General features: G+C 39.6%; 1 protein-coding gene across 7 annotated transcripts in view; it reads right to left on the bottom strand.

The window, feature by feature from the left end:
* Positions 1-20,323, bottom strand: part of osbpl9 (oxysterol binding protein-like 9) — a 107,973-nt gene that overhangs the window by 15,292 nt on the left and 72,358 nt on the right. For 5 of the 7 annotated variants that reach the window (XM_055641759.1, XM_055641756.1, XM_055641761.1 and 2 more), the window contains 5 exons: positions 17,972-18,076; positions 13,515-13,674; positions 1,964-2,085; positions 946-1,064; positions 293-378 (listed from right to left, as the gene is read on the bottom strand). In XM_055641759.1, coding sequence (XP_055497734.1) covers positions 293-378; positions 946-1,064; positions 1,964-2,085; positions 13,515-13,674; positions 17,972-18,076 — 592 coding nt within the window. The remainder of the gene's footprint in view (positions 1-292; positions 379-945; positions 1,065-1,963; positions 2,086-13,514; positions 13,675-17,971; positions 18,077-20,323) is intronic. The other 2 variants (XM_055641760.1, XM_055641757.1) reach the window with 2 other exon arrangements.

Genomic DNA, 20,323 nt, shown 5'->3' on the forward strand with positions numbered 1-20,323 from the left:
AACAAGAATGTCCTTTCTCAAATTTGGTGACCAAAACTGCACACAACATTCCAGGTGTCGTCTCACTAGAGCCCTGAACAATTGCAGAAGGACCTCTTTGCTTCTATACTCAACTCCTCTTGTTGTGAAGGCTCATGTCAACATTAAAAGATTATGAGAAATTAACATAGAAACAATCAACCAAGAAAATGGTTTAAAATTAAATCCACATATCAATCCTACGTTACATTATTAGCAGCATGATTACAGATTTTCCAGTAATTCCAGATTAACACACAAGGAAATTATTTACCTTACAAATAAATCTGGATGTGCAAAGAAGTCTGCATACATTTCTAACAAAGACCGCCTTTCCAAAATAAACGTGGGAAGTACCACCTGCAAGAGGATCATCATTTTGTATTAAGTTAACTGACACAAAAATTCCAAATAGTTATTTTCAGAACTATAAAATAGTGGCTCTGCATTAGGTGCCCAAAACAATGGAACTAAATAAGAAAATATATAATAAAGAAAAGGGAATCTGAAAATGCATCAAAATTAATAAACAGCATGTTGCTAATTAAATGAACAAGGATAAAATTGATGATTCATTATATTAGAAAAGGATTAAACATTGATTTTCCCCCCCAATTTTATAAAAGTTCATGTTATAGGAGTAGAATTAGGCCTTTCGGCCCACTGAGTCTACTACGCCATTCAATCAGGGCTGATCGCTGCCTCCTAACCCCATTTTTCTGCCTTCTCCCCATATCCCTTGACACTTGTTCTAATCAAGAATTTGTCTATCGCTGCCTTAGAAATATCCACTGACGGTCTACACAGCCCCCCTGTTGCAATGAGTTCCACAGATTAACTACCCTAAAAGACAGGGTAAAGCAAAGAAGTTTTATCAGAAAATTAATTGTTACCCGCTTTTACAACAAATTGGACCACCATTCTTACCTTTGTCAGATCCATGCCCAGTCGGACCTGGGATAGGAGATGCATGATGACGCTCTTGTGCTCTTCCACAGATTCTCCTTCACCCTCGTCATCTCTCTCATCATGCGTATCAAACAGCTCTTGGAATGATATAAAGCAATTAATAATCATATATCCAGTATATGTCATAGATCTGTGTGAAATTTCAAGATGAGCTGGTGAATAGTGAAGCCTAGAATGTTCATATATGGCAAATAAAATGTTACACTGAAATGTTTCAACTTTATATGGTTACTAAACATGCATGAATAAAAGACAAATTAAAATCTGGCTTTGCTCAAAGATTTCCTTTCTAAAAACCTGGTATTCTGTTGGTGAGATTTTAGTCATACTTTCCAATTAACTTTGTAAATTGCTAGATCAAAATTCATCAGCTACAATGCAGTCAAAGCCTTTTGCCCACATGTAAAGAAAGATTTTGAAATAGTCTCAATGCTATTAATATCTATAAATATCTATACAGCTATAAGATCCATTTATTAGCTGTCAACTGGCATCACCAATATAGATCAAAAATATGCATACATAATAAAATTACGTATCCATAAGGTATTTATGTGAATATTTACATACAGCCTGCCAAACATTCAGCAGATTGAAACAAAATACTATTAAATTAAAATCATGAACATAAGCATGGTTATTTTTTTTACAGAAACTTTATGGCTAACATAACCATTGCTTATTTAAATAAAACATAGGAATTAATCTAAGATTTGCATGCCTGGGTCTTCACAACAAAACTCACTCAATCTCTCTATTCAATGTTATAGGCAATGAACTTTAGTCTTTATTACAAAGCTTATATGAAGAAATATAATATAGTATTTTTTTGACAAAAGGATTGGAAGTATTTTTTCACCTCCAAGAAGGAAGAAACTCGGCTGATTTAAATAATGGATAATTATTAGGGGACATTCTTTAAGAGTTTCTAATTCCTTTCAATTTAAGAAATACTCATGATTTAGCAAATCCATACCTGCATCATTTGTTCCATTAGACATAGATGAGTTCAGCGATTCTGTGGTGTCTGGGCGCTTTAGACTTCCGCCTGTGCTGCTGTGTGTGATCACAGGAGATGTTGCACTACAAAATAAAACTCTATAATATTTATATGTAAGATGAAAACTTACATGTAGTGACATTGTAAATATCGATTTCTAAACTTAAACTCCAAGATTACGTAATTTCATGAGTAAAGCTTTTAGTTATTTTCTTGGTGAGCCAAAGTCAGTTGCAGAAGAATCGGGGGGAAAAGCTTAAAGCAACCAAAACCAACCTTCAAATGAGAAAACTAAATTAAAATGTCACTTCCATTTTACATTATTAAAATTATTAACCATGTTCAAAATCATTATCGAGAGTCTAGATCATTTAATACACATTTTTAGATTCTGTTGAACATTTACAATTCTATTTACTTCTTAGTAAAGTGAAATTAGGTGAATGCTGCTCTGAGAAGTGGATCCAAATTGACAATCAAGTTTTGTTCAAAGAAAGTGTTAATTTACTTGACCTCAGCAAAGACAATTGTAGATGTTCCTCTTTAACAAGGAGGGGAAGAAAAGCTGATGTCTATCCAGTGAATGTTGCTGAAAATAACCCTCACGGATGTGGAGTCAGCCAAGAAACCAATTTAAAGGTTAAATAGTCTGCTAAATTTCAAAACCAAGACTGTCATGGGCATTTAAACAAGATAAATCAATTTGCACATATTCTCTACAGGTGCTCACCACATCCTCAACACCATTCATGAAAAGCAACACCAAATACTCACATCTTATGCAAGGCATGAATGGCAACTGGTTTCCGAAGCTAACAGTATAATAATTCTAATCTGCACAATGTCCAAAAAAAGGAAACCTTTTTGGTGAAAGCAGTTATTAATATATAGAAACAAAGGTCACAAAATATTACGCGGAAAATCAGGATGCAATTGAAGATCAAACTTTTAACACTTTAATGAAATTAAATCCAGTGTCCCAATTTGTATGTAACCTTATACCCTGAATGATTGATCTTGGGTTGTACAAAGATAAGCATGACAAAACTAAGTTACTATAGCCATGTCCGTGAATGTGCAAATAATGATCTCAATTATATGATTTTAGATTTGATAGTCATATCCCCTGGCAACTAAAGCAACAACACAAAATGTCATTTAAAATATGCATTTAAAAAAAAGTATCTAGATGAAATATTCTGCATGCAGATTATAAATGTGTAAGAATGATTAAAAATTGCAAAATAAGTTGCATAATAAAATGAACTTATGTTTTAATAAACTTACAGTTTTTCTACACACATTGGCAAGTAAGTATGCTCTCCTGCTGAGTTAAACCATCTTCATCTTATTCATTTGTAAACAATTAAATTCACTTTTTTACTTTTCCATTCATTCTAGCTTGAACAAATTAAAGGGATCATCATCATCATGCTCAGCAAACAACAGTATAACGCCTTTTTTTTCATGGACATATCTTCTGAGAATCGTAATGCATCATCAAACTATTAAATTCGTCACATACCACAACAGTATGTTGTGAATACATCACTGTGCATTGTTACTGCATACAAACTTGTTCGATGTCATAAAGCCACATTCCTGTCACTGAAGCATCTTTATGACAAAACAACAATTTGCTTTTATAGTAATACAGTAAATCTCTCCAAGGAGTTTCCAGAAAAAGACTCAACACACACACCTCTGGAAGGTAAATGCGTGTTTAAGGAGTATAGTCGTAGAGTAATAGTGTGGAAACAGACCCTGCGTCCCAACTTGTCCACATCGGCCAACATGTCCCAGCTACACTAGTCCCACCTTTTTTGGTGTTTGGTCCATGTCCCTACAAACCTGTCCTACCATGTACTTGTCTAAATGTTTCTTAAACGTTGGGATCGTCCCAGCCTCAACCACGTCCTCTGGCAGCTTGTTCCATACACCCAACACACTGAAAAAGTTACCCCTCAGATTCCTATCAAATCTTTTCCCTTTCACCTTAAACCTATGTCCTCTAGTCCTCAATTCACTTACTCTAGGCAAGACACTCTACATCTATCGATCTATTCGTCTCACGATTTTATACACCTCTGTAAGATCGCCCCTCATCCTCCTACGCTCCAAGGAATAGAGTCCTAGCCTACTCAAAACCTATTCCCTATAGCTCAGATCCTCTAGTCCCGGCAACATCCTCGTAAATCTTCTCTGTAATTTTTCCAGCTTGACAACATCTTTCCTATAATATGGTGCCCAGAACTGAACACAACACTGTAAATGCAGCCTCACCAATGTCTTATAAGGTTTAAGATAGCTATGGATCGTGATGGAGAGGGTCCACGTGTTCAAATGCTCAACTGGGGTAAGGACAACCTTGAGTGTATGAGAGAAGGTCTCGCTCGAGTTGACTGAGCAGGTTATTCGAGGGGAAAGGAACATCGGCCAAGTGGGATGCAAGTGTACTGAAGAGAGCTCAGGATGCGTTCACCCCCGTTAGAGTGAAAGGCAAAGCAGGCAAACATAAGGAAGCTTGGCTGATGAGGGAAATTGAGACGTTAGTCAAAAACTAGAAGAATGCATGGGACAGGTATAGACAGCTGGGATCAAGTGCATCCCTGAAGGAGTTTCAATTCAATTCAATTCAATTCAACTTTAATGTCATCGCACAAAATACAAGTATCAGTACAACGAAATGCAGTTTTGCGTCAGTCCGTAGTAGTTGTACATAAAGAGAAAAAACAAGAAAAAAAATAGAAAGAGAGAAGATACAGAATAATCAGGAAATACAGAATGATTAAACAAAGGGGGACGGAGGGACCAGAGAAGTCTATCGTCGGGACTCCGAGTTCAGCAGTGTGATTGTGTTGTTATAGAAGCTTTTCCTCATCCTGCTGGTACGTGACCTGAGGCTCCTGTACCGCCTCCCTGATGGGAGGAGGGCAAACAGTCCATGGTTGGGGTGTGAGGGGTCTTTGATGATCTTCCCAGCCCGTCTCAGACACCGTTTTCGGTGGAGGGCATCCATGGCAGGGAGCGGGGCACCGATGATGTGCTGCGCGGTTTTCACCACCCGTTGTAGTGCTTTCCTGTCCGCAGCAGTGCAGCTGCTGTACCATACCGTGAAGCAGGTGGTCAGGATACTCTCTATGGTACAGCGGTAAAAGTTGGTCAGGATCTGGGGGGACAGGTGGGCTTTCTTGAGCCTCCTAAGGAAGTAAAGGCGCTGCTGTGCCTTTTTGATCAGCTTGGAGGTGTTGAGGGACCAGGACAAGTCCTCCGAGATATGCACTCCGAGGAATTTATAACTGGAGACGCGCTCCACCTCAGTCCCGTTGATATGGATGGCGGTATGACTTCGGGAACTAAGGTGCAAACTAAAAGAGGAGATCAAAAGGGCAAAAAGGAACCAGGAGACAGCTCTGGCGGGTAGCATAAAAGACAATCCCAAAAGATTTTATAAATACATTAGGGGGAAAAAGGGTAACGAGAGAGAGTGGGACCTCTCAGGAATAAAAACGGTCACCTCCGCGTGGAGCCACAGGAGATGGGCCACGTCCTCAATTAGTATTTCTCCTCTGTATTTACCGAGGAGAAAGATAGTAGGATGGAGGAAATTGAAGCAGTCACTGGAAGTGTCATGAGAGCAGTCAGGGTTACCGTCGAGGAAGTATTGAAGGTACAGTTGTGTTTGATGGTAGACAAATCTCCGGGGCCTGATCAGATATATCAGAGGACATTGCGGGAGCCCTGGTTGAAATTTATGTCGTCCTTAAATACAGGAGAGGTGCCAGAGGATTGGAGAGTGGCACATGTTGTGCCTCTTTTCAAGAAGGGCTGCAGGCAAGCTTAACATCTGTAGTTGGTAAGTTACTGGAGAGTATTCTGAGGGATAGGATATACAGGCGTTTGGATGGGCAAGGGATGATTAGGGACAGTCAGCATGGTTTTGCACGTGGGGGGCCGTCTCACAAATCTGATGATTTTTTTGAAGACGAGCAAAAAGATTGAAGGCAGAGCTGTAAATGTTGTGTACATGGACTAGTAAGGCGTTCGACAAGGTGCCGCATGGTAGGCTGCTCTGGAAGGTTACATCTCATGGGATCCAAGGGGAGACAGCTGAATGGATAGCAAATTGGCTCCTTGGAAGGAAGCAGATGGCGATGGTGGAAGGTAGCTTCTCAAAATGGAGGCCTGTGACGTGTGGTGTGCGAAAGCGATCGGTGCCCGTTACTGTATGTCATCTACAATGATTTGGATGAGAACATGCAGGGCAAAATTAGCAAGTTTGCTGATGATACAAAAATTAATGGTTTTGTAGATAGTGAAGGTGGTTGTGAACGATTGTAGCAGGATCTGGATCGATTGGCCAGGTGGGTGGAGGAATGATTGATGGAATTTAATACAGAGAAATGTGAGGTGTTGCAATTTGGGATGTCGAATAAGGGCAGGACCTACATAGTAAATGGTGGGGCCCTGGGTAGTGTTGTGGAGCAAAAGGATCTAGGAGTACAGATGCATGGTTCCATGAAGGTCGAGTTGCAGCTAGATAAGGTGGTCAAAAAGGCTTTTGGCACTTCGGCCTTCATCAATCAGAGTATTGAGTAAAGAAGTTGGGAGGTCATGTTGCAGTTGTACAAGACGTTGGTGAGACCGCATTTAGAATATCAGTTCTGGGCACCATGTTATATCTTTCCTATAACATGGTGCCCAGAACTGATATTCTATCTAACTCGCTCTTAAAAACATCCAGAGAATTGGCCTCCACTGCCTTCTGAGGCAAAGAATTCCACAGATTCACAACTCTCTGGTTGAAAAAGTTTTTCCTCATCCCCGTTCTAAATGGCTTACGAGGATGTTACCAGGACTAGAGTGTGTGAGCTATAGGGAGACGTTGAGTAGGCTGGGTTTCTATTCCATGGAGCTTAGGAGGATGATGCGAGATCTTAGAGGTATACAAAATCAAGAGAGGAATAGATCGGGTAGATGCACAGTCTTTTACCCAGAGTAGGGGAATCAAGGAACAGAGAACATAGGATCAAGGTGAAGGGGAAAAGATTTAATAGGAATCCGAGGGGTAACTTTCTCACACAGAGGTGGGTGTATGGAAGAAGCTGCCAGAGGAGGAAGTTGAGGCTGGGACTATCCCACCATTTAAGAAACAGTTGGACAAGTACATGGATCGGACAGGTTTGGAGGCTTATGGACCAAGCGCAGGCAAGTGGGACAAGGGTAGATGGAACATTATTGGCCGGTGTGGGCAAGATGGGCCGAAGGGCCTCTTTCCACAGTGTATTACTCTATGAACATGACCTCTGAATTTCTATACTCAATACTCCGACTGATAAAGATCAATGTGCCATAAACCTTTTTGACCACCCTATCTACCTGCGACTCCACCTTCAAGGAACCATGCACCTGTACTCCTAGATCCTTCTGCTGGACTTCACTACCCAGAGCCATACCATTCACTGCGTAGGTCCTGCCTATGTTAGGATTCCCAAAATTCAACATCTCACATTTCTCTGTATTAAATTCCATCAACCATTCCTCAACCCACCTGTTCAATTGATCCAGATCCTGCTGCAATTTTTCACAACCATCTTCATTATCTGCAAAACCACCCACTCTTGTATCATCAGCAAACTTGCTAATCTTGCCCTGTAGGTTCTCATCTAAATCATTGATATAGATGACAAACAGTAACGGGCTCAGCACCGAGGCACGCCATAGTCACAGGCCTCCAGTCATGGAAGCAACCTTCCTCCATCACCCTCCATCCTTTCATGAAGCCAATTTTCTATCCATTCCGCTATCTCTCCTTGGATCCCACGCAATCTAACCTTCCAGAATAGCCTTCCATGCTGAAGGAACAATGTTGAGTGCTTTGCTGAAGTCCACATATACCACATCTACAGCTCTGCCCTAATCGACCATTTTGGTCCTGTCTTAAAAACTCAAGACTTGTGAGACACAACCTAACCTCCCACATACCGTTCTTCCTGAGGACATTAAAAAAGACTGGTCTGCCCCAACAGCTGCTGACAACGTTCTACCGCTGCACCAGAGAGAGCATATTAACGTATGGCATCTCTGTGTGGTATCTCAGCTGCACGGAGGCGGAGAAGAGAGCTCTTCAGCGCGTCGTCCACAGAGCGCAGAGGATCATTGGGACAGAGCTACCAGCCTTGGAAGGCATCTACAATACACGGTTCCTCAGGAAGGCCGTCAGCATCCATAAAGACTCATCACAACCCTGTAATGGACTGTTTGAACTACTTCCCTCCGGCAGACGTTACAAGGCCTTCTACGCCCGTACCTCCAGACTCAGAAACAGCTTTAATCCAAGAGCTATAGCAGCTCTGAACCGGCCCTGCTGAGTGCCCCCCACCCCCCCTGGATTGTCTCCCTCGGATTGTCACGCCACACGGCTTATTTATTTAACTTTTCTTTTTCATCGGTTGGAGCTGCATACTAAATCTCGTTGCACTGACGTGCAATGACAATAAAAGATATTATTATTATTATTATACAAAATTATGCTGACTATCACTAATGAGCCCTTGGCCATCTAATTGCCTGTATATCCTAAGCCTCAGAATACTCTCTAGTAACTTTCCGACCATAGGTGTTACTCTCACTGGCCTATAGTTCCCAGCATTTTCCCTGCAGTCCTTCTTGAACAAAGGCGCAACAGTTGCCACCCTCCAGTCTTTCAGCACCTGTCCTGTATTTAAAGACAACTCTTAAATTTCAACCAGGGCTCCCGTAATTTCCTCAATACTTTTCCACAATGTCCTCGGATATATCGGATCAGGCCCTGGAGATTTGTCTACCCTCATACACGAGACAACTCTTAAATTTCAACCAGGGCTCCCGTAATTTCCTCAATACTTTTCTACAATGTCCTCGGATATATCGGATCAGGCCCTGGAGATTTGTCTACCCTCATACACGAGAGTACCTTCAATAGACAATAGGTGCAGGAGTAGGCCATTCGGACCCTGCGAGCCAGCACCACCATTCAATGTGATCATGGCTGATCATTCACAATCAGTACCCTGTTCCTACCTTCTCCCCATATCCCTTGACTCCGCTATCTTTAAGAGCCCTATCTAGCTCTCTCTTGAAAGTATCCAGAGAACCGGCCTCCACCGCCCTCTGAGGCAGAGAATTACACAGACTCACAACTCTGTGTGTTATAAAGTGTTTCCTCATCTCCATTCTAAATGGCTTACCCCTTATACTTAAACTGTGGTCCCTGGTTCTGGACACCCCCAACATCGGGAACACGATTCCTGCCTCTAGCGTGTCCAAACCCTTAATAATCTTATATGTTTCAATAGGATATCCTGTCATCCTTCTTAGGTTACAAAGGCAAGGCCAACAATGAAAATGAACATAAAGACAGGAATCAATAATTACTGTTACTAATGACACAGGACACAACATGGGTTAGCAATCAGGCAATAACCATCAACGACCTGTTCACACTAGTTCTATGTTATCTCATTTTTTCATCCAATCCCTACACTCCAGGGGCAATTTATAGAGGCCAGTTAATCTACCAACCTGTATGTCTTAGGGATACGGAAAACAACCAGAGCACACAGAGAAAACCCACTTGGTCACAGAGAAAATATGCAGACTCCACAGACAGCTAGAGCTATACTAGTTACTTGCTACAGAATACCCGGCCTTTGACTCTTTCACATTTCAGTCAGGCTTCTGGCCATGGTGGGAGCTCAGTGATGGTAATGCCGCCGAGGACACGGGTAGGTTGTCGCATGCTCTTTCTTGTTTCACATCTAGGTAATCTTGTGGCACAAATAATACCACATCAGCCCATGCCTGAATTTATCCAAGTCTTACTGCATGAACTGTTTTGGTTGCGGGGAAATAATTAATAGAACTGGGATGGAAGATTACAACCTTCACATGGTCCGCCCTGTTTAGACAAATACAATCAACCTGGTGTGCACAATCAAATAAGATCAAATAGACCAAGTTGTCCTACAACTTTAGGCTGTGCCATATGCAAGAAGAAGATTAATAGAACTGAACATTGCATTGGTTGGGATTAAGACACTTCCCAGAGAAAATCCCATGGTGATTTCCTGTGGCAGGGTTGACCTCCAATTACCACAATCATATGTATGAGACATATCTGACTGATAACAGACAGATTGGGTGGTAATTAGCTGGATTATATTTGTCCTGCTTTCAGTGCGCAAGATATAATTGAGCATTTTTCTGCGTGGTTTGGAAGATGACTACTGAACAGTTAGTTTTGGTGTGCATGTGTTTAGGACTACACCCATAATGTGGTCTGTTGGAGATTCGAAGGATGATACTTGGAAATATTAGGTTTAATTTTAAGCTTATAATTTTAATGTTTTAACTTTGCCCACACTTTACCATTTCATTGACTTAAGAAGGGCAGATAATACCCACAATCATATTTAATATTTGAGAAACTGACCATCAAAACTAGATCAAAAACCTAATAGTAAAGGTTTGCCCAATTACCATTCATCAGATTGTGCATTTCGAATCTGCTGGAAATGGTGGGTATTTTACTGAAATTATAGCTTCCAAAAGCCACCTCATAGATGAGCGCATATTTATTGATGAGGTATTTCCTGGGCAGAATATAGGGACTCTGAGGACAACATGCTCCAATGAACCTAGTCACAGAATGCTCAAAATCGATCTGGTCAAAATCATACGGCATAGGACCTTAAAATAGATATTACAAATTTCTCCTGACGGAAACAGGTGCTGCATATGTTGTTCCAGTAACCATTGTCAAGGATGGAAGCAGGAATTGTCAAGTGGTTCATTAATGTCTAATTTCTGCCATGAATTAAAAAAATCATAACTGTAGATCAACAAAACAAATCTGATAGAAGTTCAGATAATCATTTACACATTGATTTTTTTAAAGTATTTTAGACATCTCAATTTAAGCATTGTATACTCTTTATTTCCAAATTCTTGGTGAAAAAAAAATTGCACTATCAAAAAAGTTTGTGTAACCTAAGGTTGGTATAATTTTGTTCATTAGAATTTATTACAAAAATAATGCTTTCCCAGAATACCAATTACAATCAATGAAGTTGTGATGTTTGACACAATGTTTGAATGACCTTCGCATAGCAACATTCTTTTATGATAATATACTTGTGGTTTGCGTACTGGAAAAGATAGGGCACCAAATTAGATTTTTCATAAACATAGGCTGATTTTACGGCGCCATAGCAATAAAACTGCTGCCTCGCAGCTCCAATGACCTAGGTTCAATCCTGGCCTCCATTGCTGTCTGTGTGGAGTTTATTTGTTCTCAGCCGGGTGCTCTGGTTTCCTCCCCAATTCCAAAAATGTGGGGATTGGTTGGTTAATTGGCTCCTATAAATTATATCTAGGGTTAGGTGAGTGATAGAAACAGAAAGGGTGCAGGGCGAGCTGCGGGAGAATTAAGCAGATTTAGTGTGGAATCAGTCTTGTCAGGTGAATGGTGATTTGCACAGACACGACGGATTAAAGCGCCCGATTCCGTGCTGTATGATAATGACTGGAAAGATGGAATTCATTAAATTGCAAATAATTCTTGTATAATGCTGAAAGTCCACAAATGAAGATTGCCCCATTTTATAATTTAAATATTGCATACAAACAAAATAGGTCTCTACCAATAGAGAAGAAAAGTTAGTGATTGAGCTGCACAAATATGGAAGTTTCGATTTAAACCTGAAGGTGAATGCATTTATCTTCATATCATTAAAGAACTATTAAGGCAGCAGGAGAAACCTTTATTGGCAATTCTCTTGTCTTGAACCTTGAAATGTACAAATATAACAAGGCAAGTGTGGTCCGACTCTGCAGGATGAGAATTAAGAGGCAATACAGGAGGGTGGGACGGTAAGGTCAACTATTCAAAAGTTGCAGTTGTGGAATCGATTAGCTCTGCTGCAATCACATGGATTCAGTGACCTTCATCAAAGCTGCTTAATTTATTAACCATCTAATTTGCACTTAAAGATGATAGTGTGCTGTTTTCCTGAAACACTGCAGTCTTATTCAGATACTCTCAGTCTTCTTGATTTCTGGATTCAGATCATGGCAAATTATAGGGATTAAAACCTCAAATTCTGGATTAGATTGATGTGAATTTAAAGGGTTTAATACATTCAAGGTGGAGGTGGATATTTGGATATTCGAGGTGGGGCATTCAAGGGTATTTGCAGGGAAAGATGGGTAGGGGGTCTTTCAGAGGAGAAACATAGAAAATAGGTGCAGGAGTAGGCCATTCGGCCCTTCGAGCCTGCGCCGCCACTCAATATGATCATGGCTGATCATCCAACTCAGTATCCTGTACCTGCCTTCTCTCCATGTGTTATGATGGGGAAACTTGAAGAAGAGATGAACAGAACCCGAGCCGAAGGAACTGTTAACAATGATACATAATAAGGAGGAATAACCCAATTATTCCAAAGTAAACATCAATGCACGTTTAAAACACAAGATAAATACAAGCCCTTCCAGGGTATATCAATGTGTTCTGTTACAAAACAGAGTCTAAATTGAATAAACGACAAAGTGCTGGAGCAACTTAGCTGATCAGGCCGCATCTCTCTAGAACATTATCCCTGCGGTGATGAGGGAGGAGATTTAGGAATCATTTTAACTCCCCTTCCCATTTCTATACTGATATTACTGTCCTGGGCTTCATCCATTACCAGAGGCCACATGCAAACTGGAGGAATGGAATCTCATTTTCACAATCCGACAGTATGAAACATAAAAAACAGGTGCAGGAGAAGGTCATTCGGCTCTTCATGCCAGCATCGCCAATTAATATTAACTACCAAAGCAGTTTTCCAGATACTTCAATTCCCTGACCTTTAAATAAAATTATTCACCTCCTCTGACTTCGTCAACCTTCAGGGGTTGAGAATTCCACGCCCCCCCACTGCAAGACAAATTCTGACACATCAATTTTAAATGTAACTATGTCACTAAATGCCTCGTTTAAGAGTTTCCCCATTAGTGGAAACATCTCAACATCTTCACTTCATATCTCCTTTGGATCTTGTATGTTTCAATAAGATTAATCTCTTCTAATCTCCAAAGAATAAACACTTTCTTTTTTTCTTAATTTCTTCATGGCAGGGTAATCCTATTATTCCAGGAATTAGCTCAGTGAGTTTCTTCTAGATTGGATCCAAAGCCAGAACTTGCTTTCTCATATTAAAAAACAACAGTACCAACAGGGAAAAGCAGGGAAAATGCAGAATGGATTTTTATTTTCTCTCAGGTTTCAACCTTAAACCAGTCTCAGAACAGCACACACCATTTCAGTTAGTAAAAAGTTGAATCTTCTGCAACATTTTTCACAGAAGACAATAACACCAAGCATTTTTAAAAGAAAAAAACATTTTGAATATAGCTAACAAAACTTTGAAAGATAACATTTAATTTGCCATTGCTCTTTTTAATAGTTAAAAAATACTCATGTAAATTTTAATATACTCACTCCAAGCAACGTTTCGGTGAAGAATTGCTCTGGTAGAATTCATCGGCATCATAGAATTCATCCTCACTACTGGAATAAGAAAAATCTGGCACGGTGTTTGGAGACAGATTTACGTGGCTGGGTGAGGTGATGCTGCTGGTTGGTGCTGACTGCCCACTTCCTAATCAATACAAATACCCAATTGTACTTTGGATGAGATTGGTTACTGGGAGTTTTCTTCCCCCCCAATATCAAAGATGCAAGTTAAGACTGTGTTTTGTCATAAAATAGGCAATTTTGTTAAAGATAGTATGCTGATTGTTGGATAATCTAAAACATTCAGCTGCTTTGCAACATGCACTTTACTTCCCTTTATTGTTGTAACAGTTACCAACTACAGCTAAAGTTAGCTATTTCACTTGAATGCTAAGGCGAACTTGACAAAAACATGTGTCCTTTTTTCCAAATGGAATGCAGTGTGCACCATGTACGTAATTATTTTCTTTCAGGTTACAAATTGGAGGAATAACAAGCAAACAACCACCCCACCAGTCCCCAAATAGATCTTTGCACACAATAGATACGATCATTTGTTCATCCAGGGCACACATTTGTTTAAAAATATCCAAAATGCATAATTCAGCAAGTCAAGCAGCATCTCTGGAGAATATGGATGGGTGGCATTTCGGGTCAGGACCCTTCTTTAGGCTCAGACTAGAATGTGCAGAAGGTTCCTGACCCGAAACGTCACCTATCCTTGCTCTTCATAGATGCTACCCGACCCGCTGAGTTAGTCCAGCACAGTATCTTTTTTTGTACACCAGCATCTGCAATTTCTTGTTTCTGCACTGTGACGGGTGATTTTTGTTTTCCTTATTGGAATCATAAAATAAGTTCTTTATTTTTGATAATAATCAGTTTTGGAAAATATATAATTAAAAAATAATAATTGTATTTAAAAATCATGTAAATATTTTGTTTATGCTTATGACTTTTATAATGCAGGTTCTCCCAGGAAGTCCTACCTGTCCTCACCTACCTTCCAAACAACTTCATCAACCATAGAAACAAAAGTACATTACCTTTTCTGTCCCAAACCCAACTTACACCTAGGTCAATCGAACAATTTCTACTATTCTATTAAACACTTGCACTGAATTAAAACCGACATAGATTTTTTTAGATAACACAAGAAATTTTACAAAGAGATGATGTTGGGCCTCTTGAAAAGCATCAAGGTGTATAAATCCCCAAAGCCTGATGCAATCTATCCCAGGTTATTGAGAGACGCAAAAGAGGAGATTGCAGAGGACTTTACAAAGATTTTTGTATCCACTCTAGCCAGAGGCAAAGTCCTGGAGGACTGGAGAGGAGCCAATGTTGTTCCTTTGTTTAAGAAGGGAAGTAGAGATAATCCAGGAAATTATAGGCGGGTAAAACACACGTCAGTGGTAGGGAACCTACTGATCGGGAACTTTTAGAATAGGATTTATTCGCATTTGGGAATTACTTTTTTAGGGAGTCAGCAGGTCTTTGTCCGTCACAGGTCATGTCTTTAATAACTTTAATTTTTTTAGCATGGAGTCATTGATGTTGTCATCATGGATTTTAGTAAGGCATTGGATAAAGTCCCTTATGCTAGGCTGGTCCAGATAATTAAGATGCATGGGGTCCACATTGACAGTCAGAGTCACACAACATGGAAACGGAACGTTCAGAGAGTGGTGGGTGCCTTGAGTGCGCTGCCTGGGGTGGTGGTGGAAGCAGGAACAAAAGTGGTGTTTAAAAAGCTTTTAGATAGGCGCATTAATATGCATGGAATGGAGGAACATGAAATATGCAGGCAAAGGAGATTAGTTTAACTTGGCATCATATTTGGCACAAAACATTATGGGTTGAAGGGACTGTTCCCATGCTCTACTGTTCTTTAATAAAAGCCATTATAAAAACAAATAGATAACTATTACACAAAGGGGAAACACGAGACCGCCTAACCCATTCCAAAATGCAGTTCACAGACCTAGGTACACACATTAGCTTCTTAACAACATGACTACGTAAAATTCAAACCAAAAGCATTTAATTTTTCCCTCTACCAAGATGACATATTTAATAACATTTGACTTTTATCTTGCTCTTTGCCAACACTATCTCCAGAATTCAAGTACGGTAATGACACCAATATCAATATTTTGTTCTTTCAGACAAAACAAAAGCTAATTCACACTGTTTGCTAAAATTGCCAACACTAAATGAAAAGCAGCAGTTTCCATTTCCACGTTTGGTAAGCCATAAAGGGAGGTACAATAGGATCGAAATTCTCAAAACCAGCAGATTAAATGCAGACATTGCAAATATGAACATCTGTTCCAGTCATTAGACTATCATACTAACCCTATCTTGATCTACAAAATAACCAGTTGGGGAATAAATATGTTAAATGTAAAATAGCAACAATACATCAATATGGACTATTAAATCTGATTCCAAGGCTATACAGTACCCTCCATAATGTTTGGGACAAAGACCCGTCATTTATTTATTTGCCTCTGTACTCCACAATTTTAGATTTTTAAGAGAAAAAAAATCACATGTGGTTAAAGAGCACATTGTCAGATTTTAATAAAGGCCATTTTTATACATTTTGGTTTCACCATGTAGAAATTACCGCAGTGTTTATACATAGTTCCCCCCATTTCAGGGCACCATAATGTTTGGGACATATGGCTACACGGGTGTTTGTAATTGCTCAGGTGTGTTTAATTGCCTCCTTAATGCAGGTATAAGGGAGCTCTCAGCACCTAGTCTTTCCATCACCTTTGGAAACTTTTATTGCTGTTTATCAACACGAGGACCAAAGTTGTGCCAATTAAAGTCAAAGAAGCCATGATGAGACTGAGAAACAAGAATAAAACTGTTAGAGACAAACCTTAGGCTTACTAAAATCAACTGTTTGGAACATCATTAAGAAGAAAGAGCACTGGTGAGCTTACTAATCGCAAGAGGGACTGGCAGGCCAAGGAAGACCTCCATAGCTGATGACAGAAGAATTCTCTCTATAATAAAGAAAACCCCCTGAACACCTGTCCGACAAATCAGAAATACTCTTCAGGTCAGGTGTGGATTTGTCAATGACCACTGTCCGCTGAAAACTTAATGAACAAAAATACAGAGGCTACACTGCAAGATGCAAACCACTGTTTAGCCGGGTTACAGTTTGCCAAGAAGTACTCAAAGAGCAACCACAGTTCTGGAAAAAGGTCTTGTGGACAGATGAGACGAAGATTAACTTACATCAGAGTGATGGCAAGAGCAAAGTATGGAGGAGAGAAAGAACTGCCCAAGATCCAAAGCATATCACCTCATCTGTGAAACACGGTGATGGGGGTGTTATGGCCTGGGCATGCATGACTGCTGAAAGTACTGGCTCACTTATCTTCATTGACGATACAACCGCTGATGGTAATAGCATAATGAATTCTGAAGTGTATAGACACATCCTAACTGCTCAAGTTCAAACAAACGCCTCAAAATTCATTGGCCGGCAGTTAATTCTACAGTAAGACAATGATCCCAAACATACTGCTAAAGCAACAAATTAGTTTTTCAAAGCTAAAAAATGGTCAATTCTTGAGTGGCCAAGTCAAGCACCCGATCTGAACCCAATTGAGCATGCCTTTTATATGCTGAAGAGAGAACTGAAGGGGACTAGCCTCAAAACAGGCATAAGCTAAAGATGGCTGCAATACAGGCCTGGCAGAGCATCACCAGAGAAGACACCCAGCAACTGGTGATGTCCATGAATCACAGACTTCAAGCAGTCATTGCATGCAAAGGCTATGCAACTACATACTAAACATGACTACTTTCATTTACATGACATTGCTGTGTCCCAAACATTATGGTGCCCTGAAATGGGAGGGAATATGTATGAACACAACTGTAATTTTTACATGGTGAAACCAAAATGTATAAAAATAGCCTTTATTAAAATCTGACAATGGGCACATGTGATTTTTTTTCTGTTACAAATCTCAAATTGTGGAGTGCAGAGGCAAATAAATAAATGATGGGTCTCTATCCAAAACATTGTGGAGGGCACTGTAACAATCAATTTATTCCTATTATAGCAGTCAAGTATCAAACTGAGAAAGAACCTGTTCTCTAAACCCTGTCAAATGAAAGCTTTCAGTAATTTTCTTGGAGCGCTGCAAAAGCTGAACAGCTTTCACTCCTTTAAATCTCCTGAGTGGAGCAGGGTAGGATAAGGCAGGGATTCCTAAGGATAACAAGAGCAACTGGCCATGTGTCAGTCTCACTCATGAAGTTGAATGCCGATTCCCTATTTCGTATTACATATTATTAATTCCACTCACTGCGAAAGGTCAAACTTTAATGAAGCAAATAAAGATGTAATCTATATCTGAGCAGCAGTACATAGTCTGCATAACAAAGAGAAAAAATAAAATGTATCTAACCTGTACTGTTAGGAGTTGGTGTCTGGTGATTACCCATTGCATTAACATTAGATCCCACAGCCAAAGTTGATGGACGCTGTTCTGCTTTGCATAACTGGGCAGGCTCTGTTTTAAAAAAAAATAATCTTTTAAACTCCTGATTACAGAGCCGCTTGAACAATAAACATTGTGGTATACAATGTTCCGGATTGGAATCAAAAGAAAGTACAGCATGTTCTTTTGTGACCAACCCAAAGTCTTCAACAGTATACACTGTACTTCATGTTTACAACACATCCCGTTTTTTTTTCCATTTTAAAATGTAATACATTTCAATACTAGAAACAACAGGATCAATTCTTAAAAAGCAATATTTTATCATGGTTGAATCAGCATTGGAAAGATTCACGTTAATATTTCCTATTCTATTAATACATAGCGGTAATTAGCAAATGTAACACTTGGCTTGTGATATAAAAGCATTCATGCGTCATTTTCAACATGAGTGCTCAAATTGTAAGCATGTAACACCATCTGCAGCGAGGCATCATGAATAATGAGAAGTCATTCACCTATTGCATTGACCAGGACCAATTGCATTCTCTGGAAGTTATTCTGTTTATTTTATATTTCACTTATTCGTATTTATTCAATTGCAAAACTTTACTAAAGACAATAAATATTAACACCTTGTATCATTCAGCCTGCTGGTTTAACTGAAGTCCACAACGCACAATAAAATACTGCAGGGGCTGCTAGTTGTCATATCAGATTTTAAAAACAGCAATAAATAAAACGGAAAGGGCTAATAATACTCCCTCTTACTTATAACTGCATGACATAACAACGGAGGTGAGGGCAGATGTATGGAGAAACTGTAAATTTACCTTTGGGGCAACACCGTTATCTTGAGGAGAAATATCACTGTTTTTGAACTCAAAGGTACCACGCTTTCTTTTGTAATCCTCTAGCCCTCTGTCTGTAAAAGGCATTGTTTTCATTTTATAATTTTTTTTTTTTTTAAATGGTAGTTCTTCTTGGGTCTGAAGCGGATTTACAATTAAATAGTTGCCTCCTGATAATTTTATTTTAAAAACAAGTTACTCTGCCCCATCTGATAGCTGGTATACTTGTCCTTTTCCATAACTATACTAATTCTATCTTGATTCGTCTCAGTAGCAATGCACCATTTTTGCCCAATGATACCCATTCTACTTGTCTGACATTGGGATGGGAAAGCCGAAGAATCATGCACCCATCTTCATCTGTGGGAGGGTGCTGGAGAGAGTCAACAGCTTCAAGTTGATAAAGCTGCATTTCATGTATTCTAGGGATTTTGCATCTTCTACATATGTTAGTCAAAATACATTTGAAGACCCCACCATAATTTCTGTCCTTCTCCCCTGCCTCCATCCTAGAAGTTTTACTAGTTCCACGGTACTCCATATTGTTTTCCTCTGGAGATCACACATTCACTAGCCATCAATGGGATCACCAGAGGAAATTTATGACCAACCCTGATTAGTCCTAGTCTTTTCTCACCTCCAGCTTTTTACCAACCCACCCCCACCCCCCCTCACCCCGTACTAAAACGTCACCAATCGTTTTTTTTCCAGAGATGCTGCCTGACCCGCTGAGTTACACCAGCACTTTGTGTCTACCTTTGTTATAAACCAGCATCTGCAGGTTCTAGTTTCTACTTCTAACCCTGCCTATTGTTTGGTCATTCTTAGGGGACTCCCAATAGTATAATTTTCCCCCTTTTGTTTTTAAGTTTGAATCCACGTGGCTTCAATTTCTAGACATTTTCAATAAATTCTGAACTTTGCTTCAAACCAACACTGACAATCTCAATTCCATTACTAAAAGAAAAAAGCCTGAACACCCCTCAAGAACATAGAATAATTCAACACAAAAACCTACCATATGTATATATATATTTTACTGTTCCATTATTCTATGTTCGCTCTTCTGGGTGAGATGCTAACTGCATTTCATTGTCATTGTACTGTACCACTGCACAATGACAATAAAGATTGAATCTGAATCTGATCTGATGTGCATACACTGTGTTAAAAACAAAAAAATGGGGCCGTTAACCTCTTTAAAATTTGCCTGTCTCATCTGAAACCCTTGCTGTCTAATTTTGACCCAAGTAAAAGACAACATAATACCATTACCTGTGCCTCATATTTTATACAATTCTGTCAGATCCAGCCTCAACCTCCATGAAAACAATCCATTTGTCCAACCCTTCCATTAACAAGCTGCCATTCAGTAATGTCTACAATATTGTACCTCAATATATCCTTAGTGTAAGTTAGCCAGAGTTTGTTTTCTTTGCAATGGAAATTTCCTTCAAAATCCAATTTT

The sequence above is a fragment of the Leucoraja erinacea genome, chromosome 10 (assembly GCF_028641065.1).
Source record: "Leucoraja erinacea ecotype New England chromosome 10, Leri_hhj_1, whole genome shotgun sequence".
NCBI classification, from domain to species: domain Eukaryota; kingdom Metazoa; phylum Chordata; class Chondrichthyes; order Rajiformes; family Rajidae; genus Leucoraja; species Leucoraja erinaceus.